The sequence below is a fragment of the Colletotrichum tamarilloi genome, assembly GCF_030869305.1.
Source record: "Colletotrichum tamarilloi strain Tom-12 chromosome Unknown Scaffold_7.1, whole genome shotgun sequence".
Taxonomy (NCBI): domain Eukaryota; kingdom Fungi; phylum Ascomycota; class Sordariomycetes; order Glomerellales; family Glomerellaceae; genus Colletotrichum; species Colletotrichum tamarilloi.
Window position 1 is genome coordinate 427,112 of NW_026849390.1, and position 15,914 is coordinate 443,025.

The 15,914-nt window shown below is 56.6% G+C and overlaps 4 protein-coding genes across 4 annotated transcripts; 2 read left to right on the plus strand and 2 right to left on the minus strand.

The window, feature by feature from the left end:
- Positions 1 to 905: 905 nt before the first annotated feature.
- CTAM01_03074 (ABC transporter) lies at positions 906 to 5,926 on the plus strand (the record flags this gene model as incomplete). Its single annotated transcript, XM_060519112.1, has 4 exons — positions 906 to 991; positions 1,275 to 3,919; positions 3,977 to 4,872; positions 4,949 to 5,926. 4 exons carry the CDS (start codon positions 906 to 908, stop codon positions 5,924 to 5,926), a joined length of 4,605 nt encoding a protein of 1,534 aa, XP_060386111.1.
- A 1,596-nt stretch (positions 5,927 to 7,522) lies between these two features.
- CTAM01_03075 (class II Aldolase and Adducin domain-containing protein) lies at positions 7,523 to 8,595 on the minus strand (the record flags this gene model as incomplete). Its single annotated transcript, XM_060519113.1, has 3 exons — positions 7,523 to 8,022; positions 8,096 to 8,234; positions 8,314 to 8,595. 3 exons carry the CDS (start codon positions 8,593 to 8,595, stop codon positions 7,523 to 7,525), a joined length of 921 nt encoding a protein of 306 aa, XP_060386112.1.
- Positions 8,596 to 9,888: 1,293 nt separating this feature from the next.
- CTAM01_03076 (NOL1/NOP2/sun family protein) lies at positions 9,889 to 12,695 on the plus strand (the record flags this gene model as incomplete). Its single annotated transcript, XM_060519114.1, has 3 exons — positions 9,889 to 9,906; positions 9,977 to 10,209; positions 10,286 to 12,695. 3 exons carry the CDS (start codon positions 9,889 to 9,891, stop codon positions 12,693 to 12,695), a joined length of 2,661 nt encoding a protein of 886 aa, XP_060386113.1.
- Positions 12,696 to 13,937: 1,242 nt separating this feature from the next.
- CTAM01_03077 (3-dehydroquinate synthase) lies at positions 13,938 to 15,591 on the minus strand (the record flags this gene model as incomplete). Its single annotated transcript, XM_060519115.1, has 4 exons — positions 13,938 to 14,604; positions 14,664 to 15,104; positions 15,159 to 15,205; positions 15,259 to 15,591. The coding sequence occupies 4 exons, from the start codon at positions 15,589 to 15,591 to the stop codon at positions 13,938 to 13,940; spliced, it is 1,488 nt and encodes a 495-aa protein (XP_060386114.1).
- Positions 15,592 to 15,914: the final 323 nt, after the last annotated feature.

The window sequence follows — 15,914 nt, forward strand, 5'->3', positions numbered from 1 at the left end:
GGAAGAGGTCAGATTTATGGCCCCACTTTCCGGTCCCGAGACCGGCAAAGTTGTCCGAGAGCTCTGTTGTTGGGAACTTGATTCTTGTGCATCTTGCAAAAGTGCAGCCTTGTGAAAAGGCAATGCACTGGAGAGAGAACCTTTTGAAGGGTATTAAGCTGACAATGACGATCAGTCGGGCTAGGCTTTGGTATTCAGTACATTACCTGATAAATGTGTCAATCCAAGGGCGGCATGCAAAAACCCATGTCGGGTTGGATTGCAACACTCTGGATGCCGCTTTCGCAACCGGTGACCCTGCCCCCCATCTTATTAGCTGCTAGCATTCTTTGCCAGTCCTGCAGTCCAGTCATCATTCCCGCATTCTCAGCAATCGGCCCCTCCCCGTCACAAACCACACAACCCCGGAAGGATGGACGAAACGAACATTTGAGCAATGAGGATGAACGCATCCCGACTAGGCTCTGGCTGCCTAGCTGGGGTACCCCCCCCCCAGCGGAAGGCCTTCATTGACCGTTTCCCATTTGCTCTAGAGCTGGTGCACAGCCTAGAAGACCAGGGATCCCCCTGTCTCGCCGTATCTTGTCGACCTTTTCTTACGAGTACAACGTCTCGGGATTCTCTTTCGTTCTTCTTACGTTGAATACCTTCTTGACATGTTTTGATATATTTCTGCCCCCTCCGCTCTTTTTCTGTAGACCTTCTTGGTCTTGGCTTGCATACTGCCTCACTCCCCAGAAGGGGCACTAATCCTCCAGCGAATTGCAATCCTTCGTTTCAACGTCGTTCTCGCTCATGACACGCGGTGTTCATAGAAGTAGTCAAGCATCCCACATCGAGAGAAGCGCCAACGGAGAAGAGGCCGTGGTGTCGACAACACCTCTCTCGCTGCGCTGACCCTGACGATGATGGATCTCATACCTCGGAGAGTCTTTGCGCTCGCGGCTGAGGCGCGATTGCGATCCCAGGCTTCGCTGGCGACTGCGCAGAGGTGAGTTCTATACAGAATGCTTGACCGCTACATGGCCATGGGAAGGGGAATCGTTCCGGGTTTAGATATGGGATGCAAAGACTGCTACCAGATGGTCTTATGGGACTTATTCCTCCGGGCTTGGTTCAAAAATCTAGTGAATCTATGGCATCAAGTGCTTTCTGCACATTTCTTCTGTGAGGGCGCGTGAGAGCGTGTGGTGGAGGATTCCAGTCTCTCATCCATTGCCCCTACGTATCTGATTAGACGTTGAAAAGGAACGTTACTGACGAACCTCAAATAGCCATGCAGAACTACCCTGGATCAACGACGTGACCCAAACCGCCGACTCAGGGTATCCTCAAGCCCTCGTCCTCGTCATCTCTGCGCTCTGGACTGCTTCACGCCTCATCCGTCGCCGCAACAAGCCCTCATCACCACCTCAAACCACCACAACCACCACTGTCCGCGCCGCTAGCATCAGATGGCCCTGGGAACTCCTCGCCCAGCTCGTTCGTGCTTCCGCACTAGCCTTCCTCGCCCTCGCGGCCGCCCGCGGACAGACTCCCTGGCTCAACGCCCTCGTCGCCGCCTACGCCCTCGTCCTAGGCCTCTCAAGGCTCGTCAACGATCTCGAGTGGCGGCACGTCGCCCTGCACCAGGTCAACTTCGCCCTTGGTCTCGAGCTCCTCGTCTTCGCCGCCTCCTCCGCTCTGCCCTGCATCGAAGTCTCGTCTGAGTGCGCCCTCGCGGCGGCGCCGGTGAAGGGCGGCCTCGCGAGCTTGGCGGCCGCCGTAGTCCTCTCCGTCATCACGCCCAGGGAATGGGTCCCCCCCTCGCTTGTAAACGACGTGCCAATGCCCGAGGACTACGAGAAGCGCGGGCCCGCGCCCGAGGAGACGTGCAGCTGGGCAAACTACTACCTCACGTTCGAGTGGCTCACCCCCGTCATGTGGAAGGGCGCCCGCACCGGCGAGGTCGTCCTTGAGGACCTGCCCCAGCTGCCCTGGTACGACGAGCCGCTGCTGCTCCTCGCGCGGATCAAGAAGGCGAGGGCTAGGGGTGTCACGACGACGTGGACGCTCTTTTACCTGCTGCGCAAGGAGGTCAACCTCATGGCCTTTTACATCTCCTCGGCCTACGCATCGGAGCTCGTCGCCCCCTACGGCCTGTACCACCTCCTGGGCTACCTCGCGGACCCCCAGGGCGCCTCCGTCAAGCCTTGGCTCTGGCTGGTGCTCATGTTCTGCGGCCCGCTGTCGCGCTCTGTTCTGTTCCAGCAGTACGTCTTCACGTCGACCCGTCTGGTCGTCCGTCTGCGGTCCGCCCTGACGCAGGAGCTGTACCACCGAGCCATGGGGTCCATGGAGCTCGAGGAGGACATTTTCGCGCCCAAGCCCGATGGCGCCGGGGACAAGAATACCAAGGACAAGGATAAGAAGAAGAACAAGAAGGATGAGGAGGCCGGGCGATCTACGACGTCGGCCGGTCGCCTGGCGAACCTCATGGCGGCTGACGTGCAGGCCATCTTTGGCGCGCGCGACGTCGTCATGGCCGGGACTGGCGTGCCCGTGGGCACCATTCTCTCGGTCGTCGGTCTTTACAGGATGCTCGGCTGGCCCGCCCTCGTGGGCACGCTGATCCTCCTCCTCGCCGCGCCCGTGTCCGTCACCATCTCGCGGCTCATGGGCCGGTTGACGCGGAAAGCTCGGCGCGCACAGGACGCCCGCATCTCGCTCGTCTCTGAATACCTCGCCTCCATCCGCGCCGTCAAGTACTTTGCGTGGGAGGACGCCATCATAGAGACCATCGAGGACGCGCGCGCCAGCGAGCAGCGCGACCTCTGGCGCGTGTCGCTGTCGTTCGTCATGCTCAACCAGATCAGCGCCCTCGTGCCCTACATCTCCATGATTACAATGTTCTCCCTCTACGTCGGCGTCTGCGGGCAGCCCATGACGGCCGCCACGGCCTTCACTACGACGTACCTCGTCAAGCAGATCCGCCGCAACGTCGGCCAGGTCGCCTTCATGTCGCGCCAGATCACCGGCGCCGCCATCGCCATCAGCCGCCTCGACAGGTACTTTGCCACCACGACGCCGCTCGACGAGTACCCCGAGGGACCCCTCCGCATCCAGGACGCCACCTTCCGCCGCAACAAGACGGCCTCGTTCCAGCTCAAGGACCTCTCCATCGACTTCGCCCAGGGCGGGCTCAACGTCGTCTCGGGCGTTAGCGGCAGCGGCAAGACGACGCTCCTGCTCGCGATCCTGGGCGAGACGGTCAAGGAGGGCGGTATCATTACGCGGCCCAAGGACGTCGCCTTCGCGTCGCAGACGTCGTGGCTGCAAAACGACACCATCAAGGAGAACATCCTCTTCAACAGCCCCCTCGAGCCGGTCCGCTACGACGCCGTCGTCAATGCCTGCTGTCTCCCCGTCGACCTGCGGGAGCTGGACGCCGGCGACCAGACCGTCGTCGGGGAGAACGGCGCGTCCCTCTCGGGCGGTCAGAAGGCGCGCGTCGCGCTGGCTAGGGCGCTGTACTCCAAGGCGCCCCTGCTGCTTCTCGACGACATCTTTTCGGCGCTCGACGCCAAGACGGCGGCCTCGCTTTGGGAGCGGTGCTTCTGCTCCGACTTGTTGAAAGGGCGTACCGTGGTCTTGGTGGCGCAGCAGCCTTGGGTTGCGGCTCAGGCTGACGTTGCTCTGACTCTCGAGGACGGTGCCGTCAAGCACGTTGAGCAGAATATTGGCGTCGTCAGGCACCCGGTCGCTGTCGCCAAGGATATTGAAGGCCAGAGCAGCACTGAAGTCTCCGACAACTCGGATACCGAAGTCGAGACGCAGACGGATCCGCTCAACGATGCCAGAAAGGTCGCCGTCGATAAGGGAACGAAGGATGTGGTTGCTCAGGAGATGAAGGCCAGCGGGAAGAGCGCTCGTTTAATGTGTAAGTGTAACCCCCTAACCACCTTCAAAGCTTCAAAGCTAACAACTAGAAACAAAGTCTTCAAGTACATGACCTACTTTGGCGGCCCAGGTTACGCAGTATTCTGCATGTTCCTGATGCTCCTCTCCCAGCTCTCCGTCATGGGCGGCACCCTCTGGCTCTCGGTCTGGGTAGACGCCTACGACAGGCAGACGGCCGTCGACATCGCCTTCTACCTGGGCGTCTACGCCGCCGTCACCGTCACCGAGTCGGTTCTCTACGCCGCCGTCTTCCTCGTCTTCGAGAACGGCGCCTGGCACGCCGCCCGCAAGCTGCACAATGACTTCATCCGCGCCGTCATGCGCGTCTCCCTGAGCTGGTACAAGCAGACGCCCGTCGGCCGCATCATCAACCGCTTCTCGAGCGACATGTCCTCGCTCGACCTCAGCGTCAGCCCGCAGCTCCGCGCCTTCCTCGAGAGCTCGTTGGCGCTCGTCATCCGCATCTTCGCCATCAGCTCCATCATGCCGATTTTCATCGTGCCCGCCGCCGTCGCGTCCACGTGCGGCCTCATCGTCGGTGAGATCTACACCCGCACGGCCGTCACTATCAAGCGTCTCGTCGCGAGCTCGCAGTCGCCCATCTTTTCGCAGTTTGCGGATACGCTCGCGGGTCTGCCTATTATTCGTGCGCGGGCCGGGATGCCGGATACTTTTGGTGATAACCTCGCGGACAAGCTCCGCGTCTGGTCTCGGGCGGCGGAGGCGCACTTCAACTGCAATCGGTGGGTCGCGATGCGCGTCGATGTCATCACGGCCTTGGTCGGCTTGAGCGCGGGCATCATTGCCGTGTCCAAGGCCGGCCTTGTGGGCGCCGGTCTTGTGGGTTTCTCGCTGCACAATGCCACCGGTTTGAGTCAGACGATCCTGGGTCTCGTCCGTAGCATGAACGACCTCGAGGTAGAGCTGCAAAGTGTAAGTTGCGCGCATCCCCTTTTCCCGCTCCTTTCTTTGTGATTCTGGAGTTACGGTGGCTAACATCAGAGAACAGTTCGTACGTATCAAGGAATACGCCGGCCTCGACACCGAAGAAAAGGACGACGAATCCTACCCGGAAGAAGGCCAAGTCGAATACACCGACACCCCGACCCACGTCATCCCCAAAACCTGGCCGACAACAGGCGAAATCGAGTTCCGCAACGTCACCATCCGCTACGATCAAGACGGTCCCAACATTCTCACAGACGTCAACCTCAAATTCCGCGCCGGCGAGCGCGTCGCCATCGTCGGCCGCACTGGTAGCGGCAAATCCACCCTCGTCCTCTCGCTCCTGCGCTTCACGCACATCGTGTCTGGTCAGATCCTCTACGACGGCATCGACATCACCAAGATCCCGCGCCGCCGGCTCCGCGAGGCGTTGACGATCATCCCGCAGGAGGCCGTGCTCTTCAACGGCACGCTGAGGACGAACCTCGACCCGACGGGCAAGATTGCCGAGCCCGTGCTCGAGAGGGCGCTCGAGTCGTGTCAAGGGATTGCTTCGTTCCAGTACCAGCCTTCTTCGGACGTGGATACCGACGCGGACGACGACGCGGCGGCAGTGGTCGCGCGTGACGGTGACTCTTCCAAGTTGGCGCTGTCGACGGTTGTGAATGCCAAGGGTGAGAACTTCTCCCATGGGCAGCGCCAGGTTCTCTCGCTGTGTCGTGCGCTGGTGCGGGGCAGCAGGTTGATGTTGCTGGATGAGGCGACGGCAAGCATGGACTATGAGACGGATAGGGGCATTCAGGCTGTGCTGCGGAGGGAGGTTAACGGAGATGGTGGCGGTGACGAACGTACGTTGGTCACGATTGCCCACCGCCTGCGGACGATTGCGGATTATGATACGGTCGTTGTCATGGGGGCTGGACGGGTCGTTGAGGTGGGTCGACCGGTTGAGTTGTATAAAGCGAGAGGCGTGTTTTATGAGATGGTTCATCATAGTGGTGAGAGGAAGGATTTGGAGGAGCTTTTTGAGGGTGGAAAATAAGTGAAAAGGGGCCGAGGTTGTTCCTGCATCTCAGTATGTGTAAGGCGGTTGGAGAAGCCAGTCAGGGAGTCGGATATGATGCATTAGAACAGCATGTTATAGATTGTGGCCGGGCTGCGTGTACTTTTGGCATCTGTATGGAAATCCTGTACACATACACATAGAAAGAAGCCGTCACTTGTGTTTCAAATCTGCAGTCGGAGAGTGAGCTCAATAGAGATCGGATACATTGAATGATTCATGTGATCACCTACATACTTGAACCTCCGACACAAATAGCATGGTTAGCTTGTGCCTTGGGGCTTGAGTCCAGGGAGTAAGACTGTACTCGAGCTCGTAAGTTGTGAAGAGACCGTGCTAGGTTCCGTTCCTGTCTGTTTGGTTTGATGTGAGGCAAATTATAGGCGAGCAGCCAGATTTTTCTACACAGTATCAACCGAGAGTAGTTACATATATGACTTCCATTCCCGTCCTCCTCTACAAACACCCAATATTTTGTATAACGGATAGTTAGGATAAATCTAAAACTAACAAAGCATGGAGAACCAATTTAAGCTATATCACTGGATGGTTTTCGAAGATGCACCTTAGACCCTTTCTACACTCATCAAATCAGGCAGTGATACAAAAGAAAGAATATCTCATCCTTTGTCGTGGCTAAAGCGGTGCAAGAAGTCGTAACTAAACCAGAAACTCTTATAGACGGCATTGCAACAATCTTCCGCAACCCTGTGGAAGGTTGAAACGACGCAGACAGATGGGATGGCCTGGTTTTATAGATCCTCAAAGTGCAAGACGAACCTTCTGAGCTGGGACGTTGACACAGTTCCTAGAACAGGAGAGACCACATCGATCTATGACATTTTAGCCGATAGCCTGAACCCCCTTGAGGACGAAACTGAGGCTTTCTAGGTACGTAGAAGTGGTAGTCTCTCGTAAATTGTCATGGTTTCCTTCAAGACTGGCCCCTTGTTGTCCATGTCCGATACGTTGAGAATTATTCGGCTTGAAAGAATGACCAGTGACCTGAAGTATGCCCCAGACACTAATCCCAGAGCTTGGTACGTCCTTAGCCTTTGTCTCGAATTTGGAGAGCGTAGCAAGATTATCGCAGTCAACATATGTGTTAAGCAAGAGTCATTCTAAACACCCTTGTTCTTGCACCGTCGCAGTCAACATATCTGTTAAGCCGGAGTCATTCTAGACACCCTTGCTCCCGTCCCGTCATTCCTTAAGCCGAGCGTAGTACATAACGAATACGTGAAGAGGCACGTCAGGACGGGCGGACCGCTGGATCTCTCTTTGATGCGAAGGCTGTGGAGTTCAGTCCTATGTACCGTACCTTGGGCTAGCCACCAAATCTGGAATATATAATGGTCCAGACAAAAGACCGTTCAGGCTACATCCCCACCCAGTCCTGAAGAGGCACGATTCAACATGGTATGGGCTCCCTTTTGTATAGGTAGCTACCGATGGCTACAGGTAAACCTTACATGTCGCTAAAGCTCTCAAATTCCGTCAGTGATAATCAATATCAAAGCTGTTCATTCTGCCTGGCATTTCCATACATCATTAACCCCACCACCTCCACCACTCTCACATCTTATAAGCAACACCAGACTCATGCTCCATCATATCAAAAGTAGGCTTCCCCGAAAACCACCCTGCCACCTCGGACCCGATGGACTTGTATGTAAACTCAGCATCTTCCTGATCAATCTTGACCGTTTCGTGGCCCCTCCCTCCCGCAGCGGCATCAGCCAAAAGCTGCTGGTGACAGCACCGCTCGAGGCTGAGGAACCAGTAGACGCAGCTCTCGACGCTCTTGCCGCAGGTGATGAGGCCGTGGTTCTGCAGGATGGCGGCCTTCTTGTTGCCCAGGGCGGCGGCGATGCGCAGGCCTTCCTCTTTGCCGAGGACGATGCCGCCGAAGGAGTTGTAGAGAACGACGTCGTTGTAGAAGGCGCAGGTGTCCTGGGTGGTGATGTCGAGGTTGCGGCCGAGGGCGGAGAAGGCTTGGCCGTAGAGGGAGTGGGAGTGGGCTACGCAGTTTATTTCGGGGCGGGCTTCATGGACCGCGTGGTGGATCATGTATGCTACGAGTTTACATTGTCAGCTAGATTCGTTGAGAGGCAACTATTAAAGTTAAGCCGTTCTGAGGGGACGAACCGGCGGTATTCAAGAGCCTGACGGGGCCACCCTCGACCACTTCGCCATTCTCATCTACGCGGATGAGATCTGACGCTTTGAGTAGTGGCCAGGGGACGCCAAATGGGTTTAGCCAGAATGTTTGCGGCTCAACGGGGTCCTTTTGACGTCGTTAGTTTTAGATTCACGAAGCTGATTCGAGAATATGTTGATCGTTTCTAAGACGGAAGGTTACATACTCTGACTGTGATGTGGCCAGCGACGCCGGCGTCGAAGCCGTTCTTTGCAAAGATGCGGAAGCCTAGGGCCAGACGCTCCTTAAGGTGCTGGCGCTGCTGGTACGGATCGTCAAACTTTTGCGGGCGGGGGAAGCCCTTGGTCTCCAGGGTCTTTGACTTGTCTTGCCCGGGCTTCTTTTCAGGCGCAATGGTAGAGCTGGGCAGAACGCCGTTGCCGTTTGTGTGTTTGACGGCGGAGGCGTCCGCGTGGGGGATCTGGCTGACTGAGGTTGATGGTGCCATGGTTTTCTTCTCTCAATGAGGGATCGCTTCACAGAACATATGTATGTGTATGTTGTTTCAATATGAATAGAGACTAGTACCGGCAATTGCGGACGTGGGTTTGAGCTTTATATGAGTGAGATGAAGTATGAGAGATGAGTATTTCCTCGCCACGCGAATGTCCATCCGAAAGGGTCGCATATAGACTTTAATGCGGGATAGCTCAAGCTTCGGTTGCCGATACCCCAACCCCCACTGGCAGGTATGGGGGATCAACTTCCACGTCACTAACAGAATGAGACAGCAATCTGCAGTTATCAAGACGGAAATCAAGCCTGGAATTGCTAAGAGTTGGCCACGCTCTCCGCCGACTACCGGTACTCGGGTCCCGAGGCAAACCCCGCATTATACGTCCATTGTGCCGCTCTGGCGTTTTGGGGCCCCCCATCCCTGACGATGCGTGCCTCGGTGCCCACCACCATTCAGCTCAGGTATCCAATAGCAGTCGAGATATTAATACAGCGGAGAGGATTACTTGGTTGTTTAGTAAGGGAGAAGCGGAATGAGCTCCACGACGGTGATCGGAGGCTCTTGAAAGCGATGACAAGCGTACAGTTTTTTTACGTTTTGCTGTCACGCCCTGCGGATGTCACGCATCTATGGGTTGCAGACCTCCAGGAAGCTTAGGCTCCCAGAAGTAGAGTAATCGGCGCCGTGCCTGCGGCCTCATTCCGCAGAGGTGAGCTACTTGAGTTTACATGGACCGCAGCCGATATGGTCAAAATCCCGATCGCATCTACCGCAGTAACAGACGCCGAAGATGGGAGGATGATGAGATGAAGGTTAAGTACCTTTGGTGCTTACCTGTATTTTGAAAGGCTCGTATGCACACTGAGAGGTGATGAATGCGGGACACTTCTCAGCGGGCTCCAGCAGGCTTCAGCGGATACATGCCGGGCGGGGGGCCGGGGCGGACCCTGAGGATGCAGGGGTGCGATGCGGGGTGATTAGATGCTCCCCATAGCTATCCTCTGATAGGCCAATCATCTCCAATCGAGGGGCTGGCCGCATGTTGGCGCATTCCACCCGAACCTCCAACTTTTTTTTTTTCTTTTTTTTTTTCTCCGTTGCTCTTTTTCTGGTGACGGCAAAATTTCACACCGCACGACACTACCCACCAACGCTGACAGGATTGGACTGCGACGCTTCTTACCTCTGAATTTCCCTTCCTTTCGAACAACACTCGCCGTGCGCAACCCATACCCCTCCACGCACGTTGACTTAATTTTCTCTTTCCCACTCCCGCGACACACCATGGGTCGCAAGTTCAGAGTAAGTTTTTTGCGGTCGCTTTTCAATTGACTCCTACTGCCTGTTCGCGCGCTGACAGCAATTCCATCAGGGAGGCAAGAAGGGCAAGTCCCGCGGCGGCAGCAACGCCGAGGGCGGCGGTGACCGCGGTCGCCAGCCTCGCAGCGAGTCGTGGCAGAACTACCCTGCCGTCAAGAAGGAGAACGAAAGACTCCAGCGCTACTACAATACCATCTTTGGTCTCTCCGAGGAGGAGCAGGGCCCCTTCTGGGATGCCCTGCGCAGAGATCTACCCAACAGCTTCCGTTTCTGCGGCTCCAAAGGGTAAGGCATCAGTCACTTGGCAGAGGACAGACACGTTTCCTAGTCTCGCGCGACCTCATACTGACCCGAAACCCAGCCACGCCTTGGCCGTGAAGAAGCTGCTGCAAACCCGATACATGCCCGAGATCCAGAACATCCAGCACGCCGATGGACGCACCGTCGAGCCCCCCAAGCCCTTGGCGTGGTACCCCAACGAGCTCGCTTGGTGGATGACCACCCCGAAGAACATTATTCGCAAATACCCCCCCTTTGCCGCTTTCCAGAAGTTCCTCGTCTCCGAGACGACCGTCGGCAACATCAGCAGACAGGAGGTCGTCAGCATGATTCCTCCCCTCTTGATGGACGTCCGCCCCGGCATGACCGTGCTGGACATGTGCGCCGCGCCCGGCAGCAAGGCCGGTCAGCTTCTCGAGATGATTCACCAGGGCGAAGAGGCGAGAGTCAGAAAGGTTCTGCGCGCCTTTGCCAAGGAGGATGGCCTCGACCTCGGCGACGAGACAGAGGAGGAGCGCCAGGCTGATCTCTCGGCCGACCCCTCGGATTCTGGCCGCACCACCGGCCTCCTCATCGCCAACGACTCCGACTACAAGCGCGGCCACATGCTTGTCCACCAGCTCAAGCGTCTCGGATCCCCTAACCTGCTCGTTACCAACCACGACGCCACCCAGTACCCCGCGATCAGGCTCCCCGCGAACCCCGAGACCCCGACGAAGCCTCGATACCTCAAGTTCGACCGAATCCTCGCCGATGTACCGTGCTCGGGTGACGGTACCTTGAGGAAGAACATGAATCTGTGGAAGGACTGGCAGCCTGGCAGTGCGCTGGGTCTTCACGTCACCCAGGTCAGAATCCTGCTGCGCGCGCTCGCCATGCTCAAGGTCGGAGGCCGTGTCGTCTACTCCACCTGCAGTATGAACCCCGTCGAGAACGAGTCCGTCGTCGCGGCCGCCATCGATCGCGCTGGTGGCCCGGATAAGGTCGAGATCGTCGACTGCAGCAACGAGCTGCAGGGTCTCGTTCGCGCCCCCGGCATGAAGAAGTGGCAGATCATGGACAAGTCTGGCAGGCTGTGGAGCTCTCAGGCCGAGGTCGATGAGTGGACCAAGAACAGCACCGAGGGCGTCGCTCCCGGAAGACTCGTCGAGACCATGTTCCCGCCGTTGGAGGGCAGCGTCTGCGCCGACCTGCCTCTCGAGCGCTGCATGCGTGTCTACGCTCACCAGCAGGACACTGGAGGCTTCTTCATCACCGTTCTGCAGAAGAAGGCCGAGGTCAAGATCCGCCCCGAGGATCAGAAGCAGGGCGACGAGTCCACCAAGTCAAACGGAGCGACTGCGGCCGCCACACCTGCCGAAGCCACGCCCGCGACTGAGACCGAGAACACCGAGGCGAACATGGAGGTTGACGACGCCGTGAAGACCGAAGAGGCGGTCGAGGCAGTCCCCGAGACGGTTCCGGAGACGGCCCCTGAGACCACCACTGAGGCCACCGAAGAAGTAAAAAGTGAGGAAAAGGCCGAGGAGGCGGAGCAGGATGCTACGAACGGTGTTAAGCGACCGAGAGAAGACGAGACGGCTGACGGCGAGACCCAAGAGACCAAGAAGGCCAAGCTCGAGACGACAACACAAGAGAAGCCCAAGAACTCGAACCGCAACATCCACGGCCGTGTCGAGGAGCCGTTCAAGTACCTGGATCCCAAGCACGAGGTCATCAAGAACATTCGCGACTTTTACCACATCTCGTCGCGCTTCCCCGACGACCGCTACATGGTCCGCAACGCCACGGGCGAGCCCGCCAAGGCCGTCTACTACACCTCGGCGCTGGCGCGCGACATCCTCACGGAGAACGAGGGCCGCGGCATCAAGGTCATCCACGGCGGCGTAAAGATGTTTATGAAGCAGGACGCCCCCTCGGCCGAGATCTGCCGCTGGCGCATCCAGTCCGAGGGCATGCCCATCCTCCAGGGCTACGTCGGCGAGCAGCGCGTCGTCCGCCTGACCAAGAAGGAGACGCTGCGCCGTCTGCTGATTGAGATGTTTCCCCGCATCGCCGACGGCGAGTGGGAGCAGATGGGCGAGATTGGCGAGCGCGTGCGCGACATCGGCATGGGCTGCTGCGTGCTCCGCGTCGAGCCCGACGGCTCCGACCCGGCGTTCAGCGAGCGCATGGCGCTCCCGCTGTGGAAGAGCATCCACTCGCTCAACCTCATGCTGCCCAAGGAGGACCGGACGGCCATGCTGCTCCGCATCTTTGACGACACCACCCCGCTCATCAACAACAGCCTGCAGAAGCAGAGGGCGATTGACGAGGCTGCCAGGAAGAAGGCGGCGGAGGACGCCTATGTCGCGGAGAAGGAACTCATTGACATTGAGGACGCCCCCACGCCCGAGGAGATGGATCTCGAGCCTGCGTCTGTGCCTGCTGTTGTTGCGGAGACTGAGGATGCCGCCGCTGCTGCACCTGCTCCTACCACCGAGGAGGCTTAGAAGGCGGACTCGAATTCGAGCGAGTTGGACCTGGACGCCCCGCTGGGAAGAAAGGGCAAGCGTGCGGCGAAGCGTGCGAGAGCCAAGCGCCGGGGCATGGCGGATTACGCGCAGAAGAGCGTGGGTTTGGTCATGCGCGCTGCGGCGGAGGGAGGATGGCTTGTCGACGATGACGATTGAGCCCTTCCCGTAGATATCCTCGCCAGCGTCTGGAGCATTATGATACCTGGAATTAAGGGTAGCGATACATAGGGGGTCAGTCAGGATGGGAAGATGGAGAAGCAGATAAGAAAAAAAATGTATGAGTACATGAAAAGATTCGTCGAGATGGGCGTTTTGCATTTGCACAGTCTAGAAGAATAAACAGAGAGACAGATCAAATCATGGACCCAACGGTGACACCATTTATTTGTCGCTCATTTTTGGAGGCTAATGCCACCCAGTTCTCTTTGCAAGCTCGGCATTCCACTGTCAACTTTCTAATCACGATTCCTCCGACGGTCAAAGTCAACCTCACTCGAGGAGCCACCCATACGCACGAATCTACTTAAAACTTGAACAAAAAACAAGAAACCCGTTCCTTGGAAAGGAATCTTCAAAAAAGGTGAGTGCGCTTCAATCGCGGACGGGAATTGAGCCCGACGTGGCTGGTGATGAGTTAGTGACGATGTTCCAATAATGAACCATCTCCTGATGATGAGTGAGCTATAACTTACGGGTCGAACCCACAACCTTGAGATTAAGAGTCTCACGCTCTACCGATTGAGCTAGCCGGGCAGGCTTTGTGTTTCTGGTTGGTGACGAGGTCCGAGGATGGGAGGGTCTATGATGCGGGTCGAAAAGGGGGACGAAGTGGTGGATATCGTGTTCGTGGGTTTTGGGATTGGATCTCTCTTTTTGGGCGGAGGCGGGGGAGGAGAGGTATCAAAGTATGATGGGTTGGAGACGAACTATGTTAGGGAGATGATCTTGACGTAATAGAAAAAGCACGTGGATATCCGAGGTGGTTGAAAAGGATGTTCTGAAATGCTACATGTGGAGAATGATAGTGACTATAAAGAGTCGATATCGTCTTGGGAGACTTGCGCGCGCACTTGTGTCCAACATTGTGATTGAAAGTGAATCCATTTAAGTTCCCTCAAGAGCTATGCTCGAGTTTTTGATGACCCCTAAGTTGATGCAATTATCCTAACGATACTCGTTTCGCCGCTTTACAAAGGAAAACTTTTCGGTATGCCTGCTCTAGCAACACTCCTCATCAACGTGGACCTTGCCATGTGTGCTGGAGCTCTTCATCTCCTCAGCGTTGAGCTTCTTCAGGATCTCAGGCTCGAAGCCTGCAGCGGCATACGTAGCCTTGTCCTGATTCAAGTTATTGCCATTTGACAAGCCATACTCGGGTGTCGAAGAGCCGTTGGACGAGATAGTATCGTCGCGGGTGACAGTCTGCTCGACACCGTTCATGTACTTGCGGGTTTCATCCTCCACGGAAGAGCCGTTGATCGTGTAGCCAGTGTCGCTGGCGTCGACATAGGCCTCAAGTCCAGCACCCTTGCGGGGGTACTCCTTCATTAAGTCCTTGTGCACCTTGAGGGCAGCACACATGTCCTCGTGGGATATATCGTTGAGGAACTCGCAGTTGCCCAGAGGTGAGGGAACGGCGGCACGGAGCTTGCCGTCACGGGTCTTGAGGATGGCAGAGGTAGCCTTCTCGAGCATGTCCTCGTCAAAGAGGGGGTGGTCCATGGAGAGACCGGCGCGGGAGAAGAGGTTCAGCAGGCGGCGGTGCTCATCCGAGGAGAGCTTTCCGAGGACGTGGGCCAGAGTTGCGGAGTAGGCCATGTCAATAGAGATGGCGTGACCGTGGCGCAGAGGCACATCGGGGGAGAGCTCGTGGAGGGGTGACCAACTGCGCGGGGTAAGCTTCTAGAACGCTTGTGGCGTATGCAGGGTGGAAAGTTGGCTTACGTGTGGCCGTATGCGATAACACGATCAAGCATGATCTCGTGCAGGTTGGGGGTCTCTAGCTTCAACATCTCGTGAATACCGTTGCGGTTGATCCTGTCAGCCGCGTCCCTGACCTCCTTGCTAGCTCCATCAGTGCGACCGAAACCGGTCTTGATCAGTTCCTCACAGAAACGATCAAGCAGGTCGAAAGTCTCCAGATGGGCGCAAGTAGAGATCTTGATCAGCTCGGCGAAACCATTGCGGATCTGTGCGGTGGGAAGAGTTCGCAAGAAAGTGAAGTCAAGGAATGTGTGGGTTGGTGCGTGGTACGCGCCCAGACGGTTCTTGTAATTGCCGTAGTTGACAGCAACCTTGATGGACACGGACGCATCGATCAGGCCAATGACTGTCGTGGGGATGCGGATGAATGGCGTGTTGCGGCGGTAAGCGGCGCATGCGAAGCTGGGTTGTGTCAGAAGCCAAGCAAGTCAAGGGAACTTCTATGGGGAAACGTACCCTGCAACATCTGTGACCAGACCACCTCCAACAACAAGAACAGGCTCCTTCAATTGGTGTTAGATAATTTCGATGGCTCGAATCAAGACAAGATACTTACCTTGCGGTAGACACCAAACTCAGTCATGGAATCGACGATGCTCAGCAACGTCTCCATGGACTTGGCCTTCTCACCAATCATGGTCTTGTGAATCTTGAGCTCAATGTTGTAGTGATCAAAGTACTCCTTCATCTCCTTGCCGTAGATGTTGAAGATGTTCAGGTCCATGACAGCTAAGCATCGCTTCCAGCGCGAGTAACAGTCGGCCAGCTGACTGTTCTGCTTGTTGAAAACGCCATCGAGGAACTCAAAGTCGTACTCGATCTTCTCGTAACCGCAGACGGAGAAACCCTTCTTGGTGGGCTCCACCGTCGCCTTCATGTCTGATGCCATCTTGTCAAAGGGAGTAATAGAAATTGATTCGGTCTAGGAATTGCGCAATGGGAGAGAGGAGAGTGTGATTGTCAAGATGAAAGACGTTGAGAGTTGTTGAATGAGATGAGAGTGAGGATGAAAGGAATCTGCCAGAGAGGTGCTTCCAACATCAGGCTTTTGAATGAATTAAGCTCCCCACAGCTCGAACTGCGATACAAGACCGCAGCCGTATGAGATACTTCTGGTTCCAGTAGTCATTACTCTTTCGGCGAATGTCAAATCCCGGGGAATTGTCGACGAATTGTCGACATCATCACTTGCGCCTCCAACGCTCACCTAGG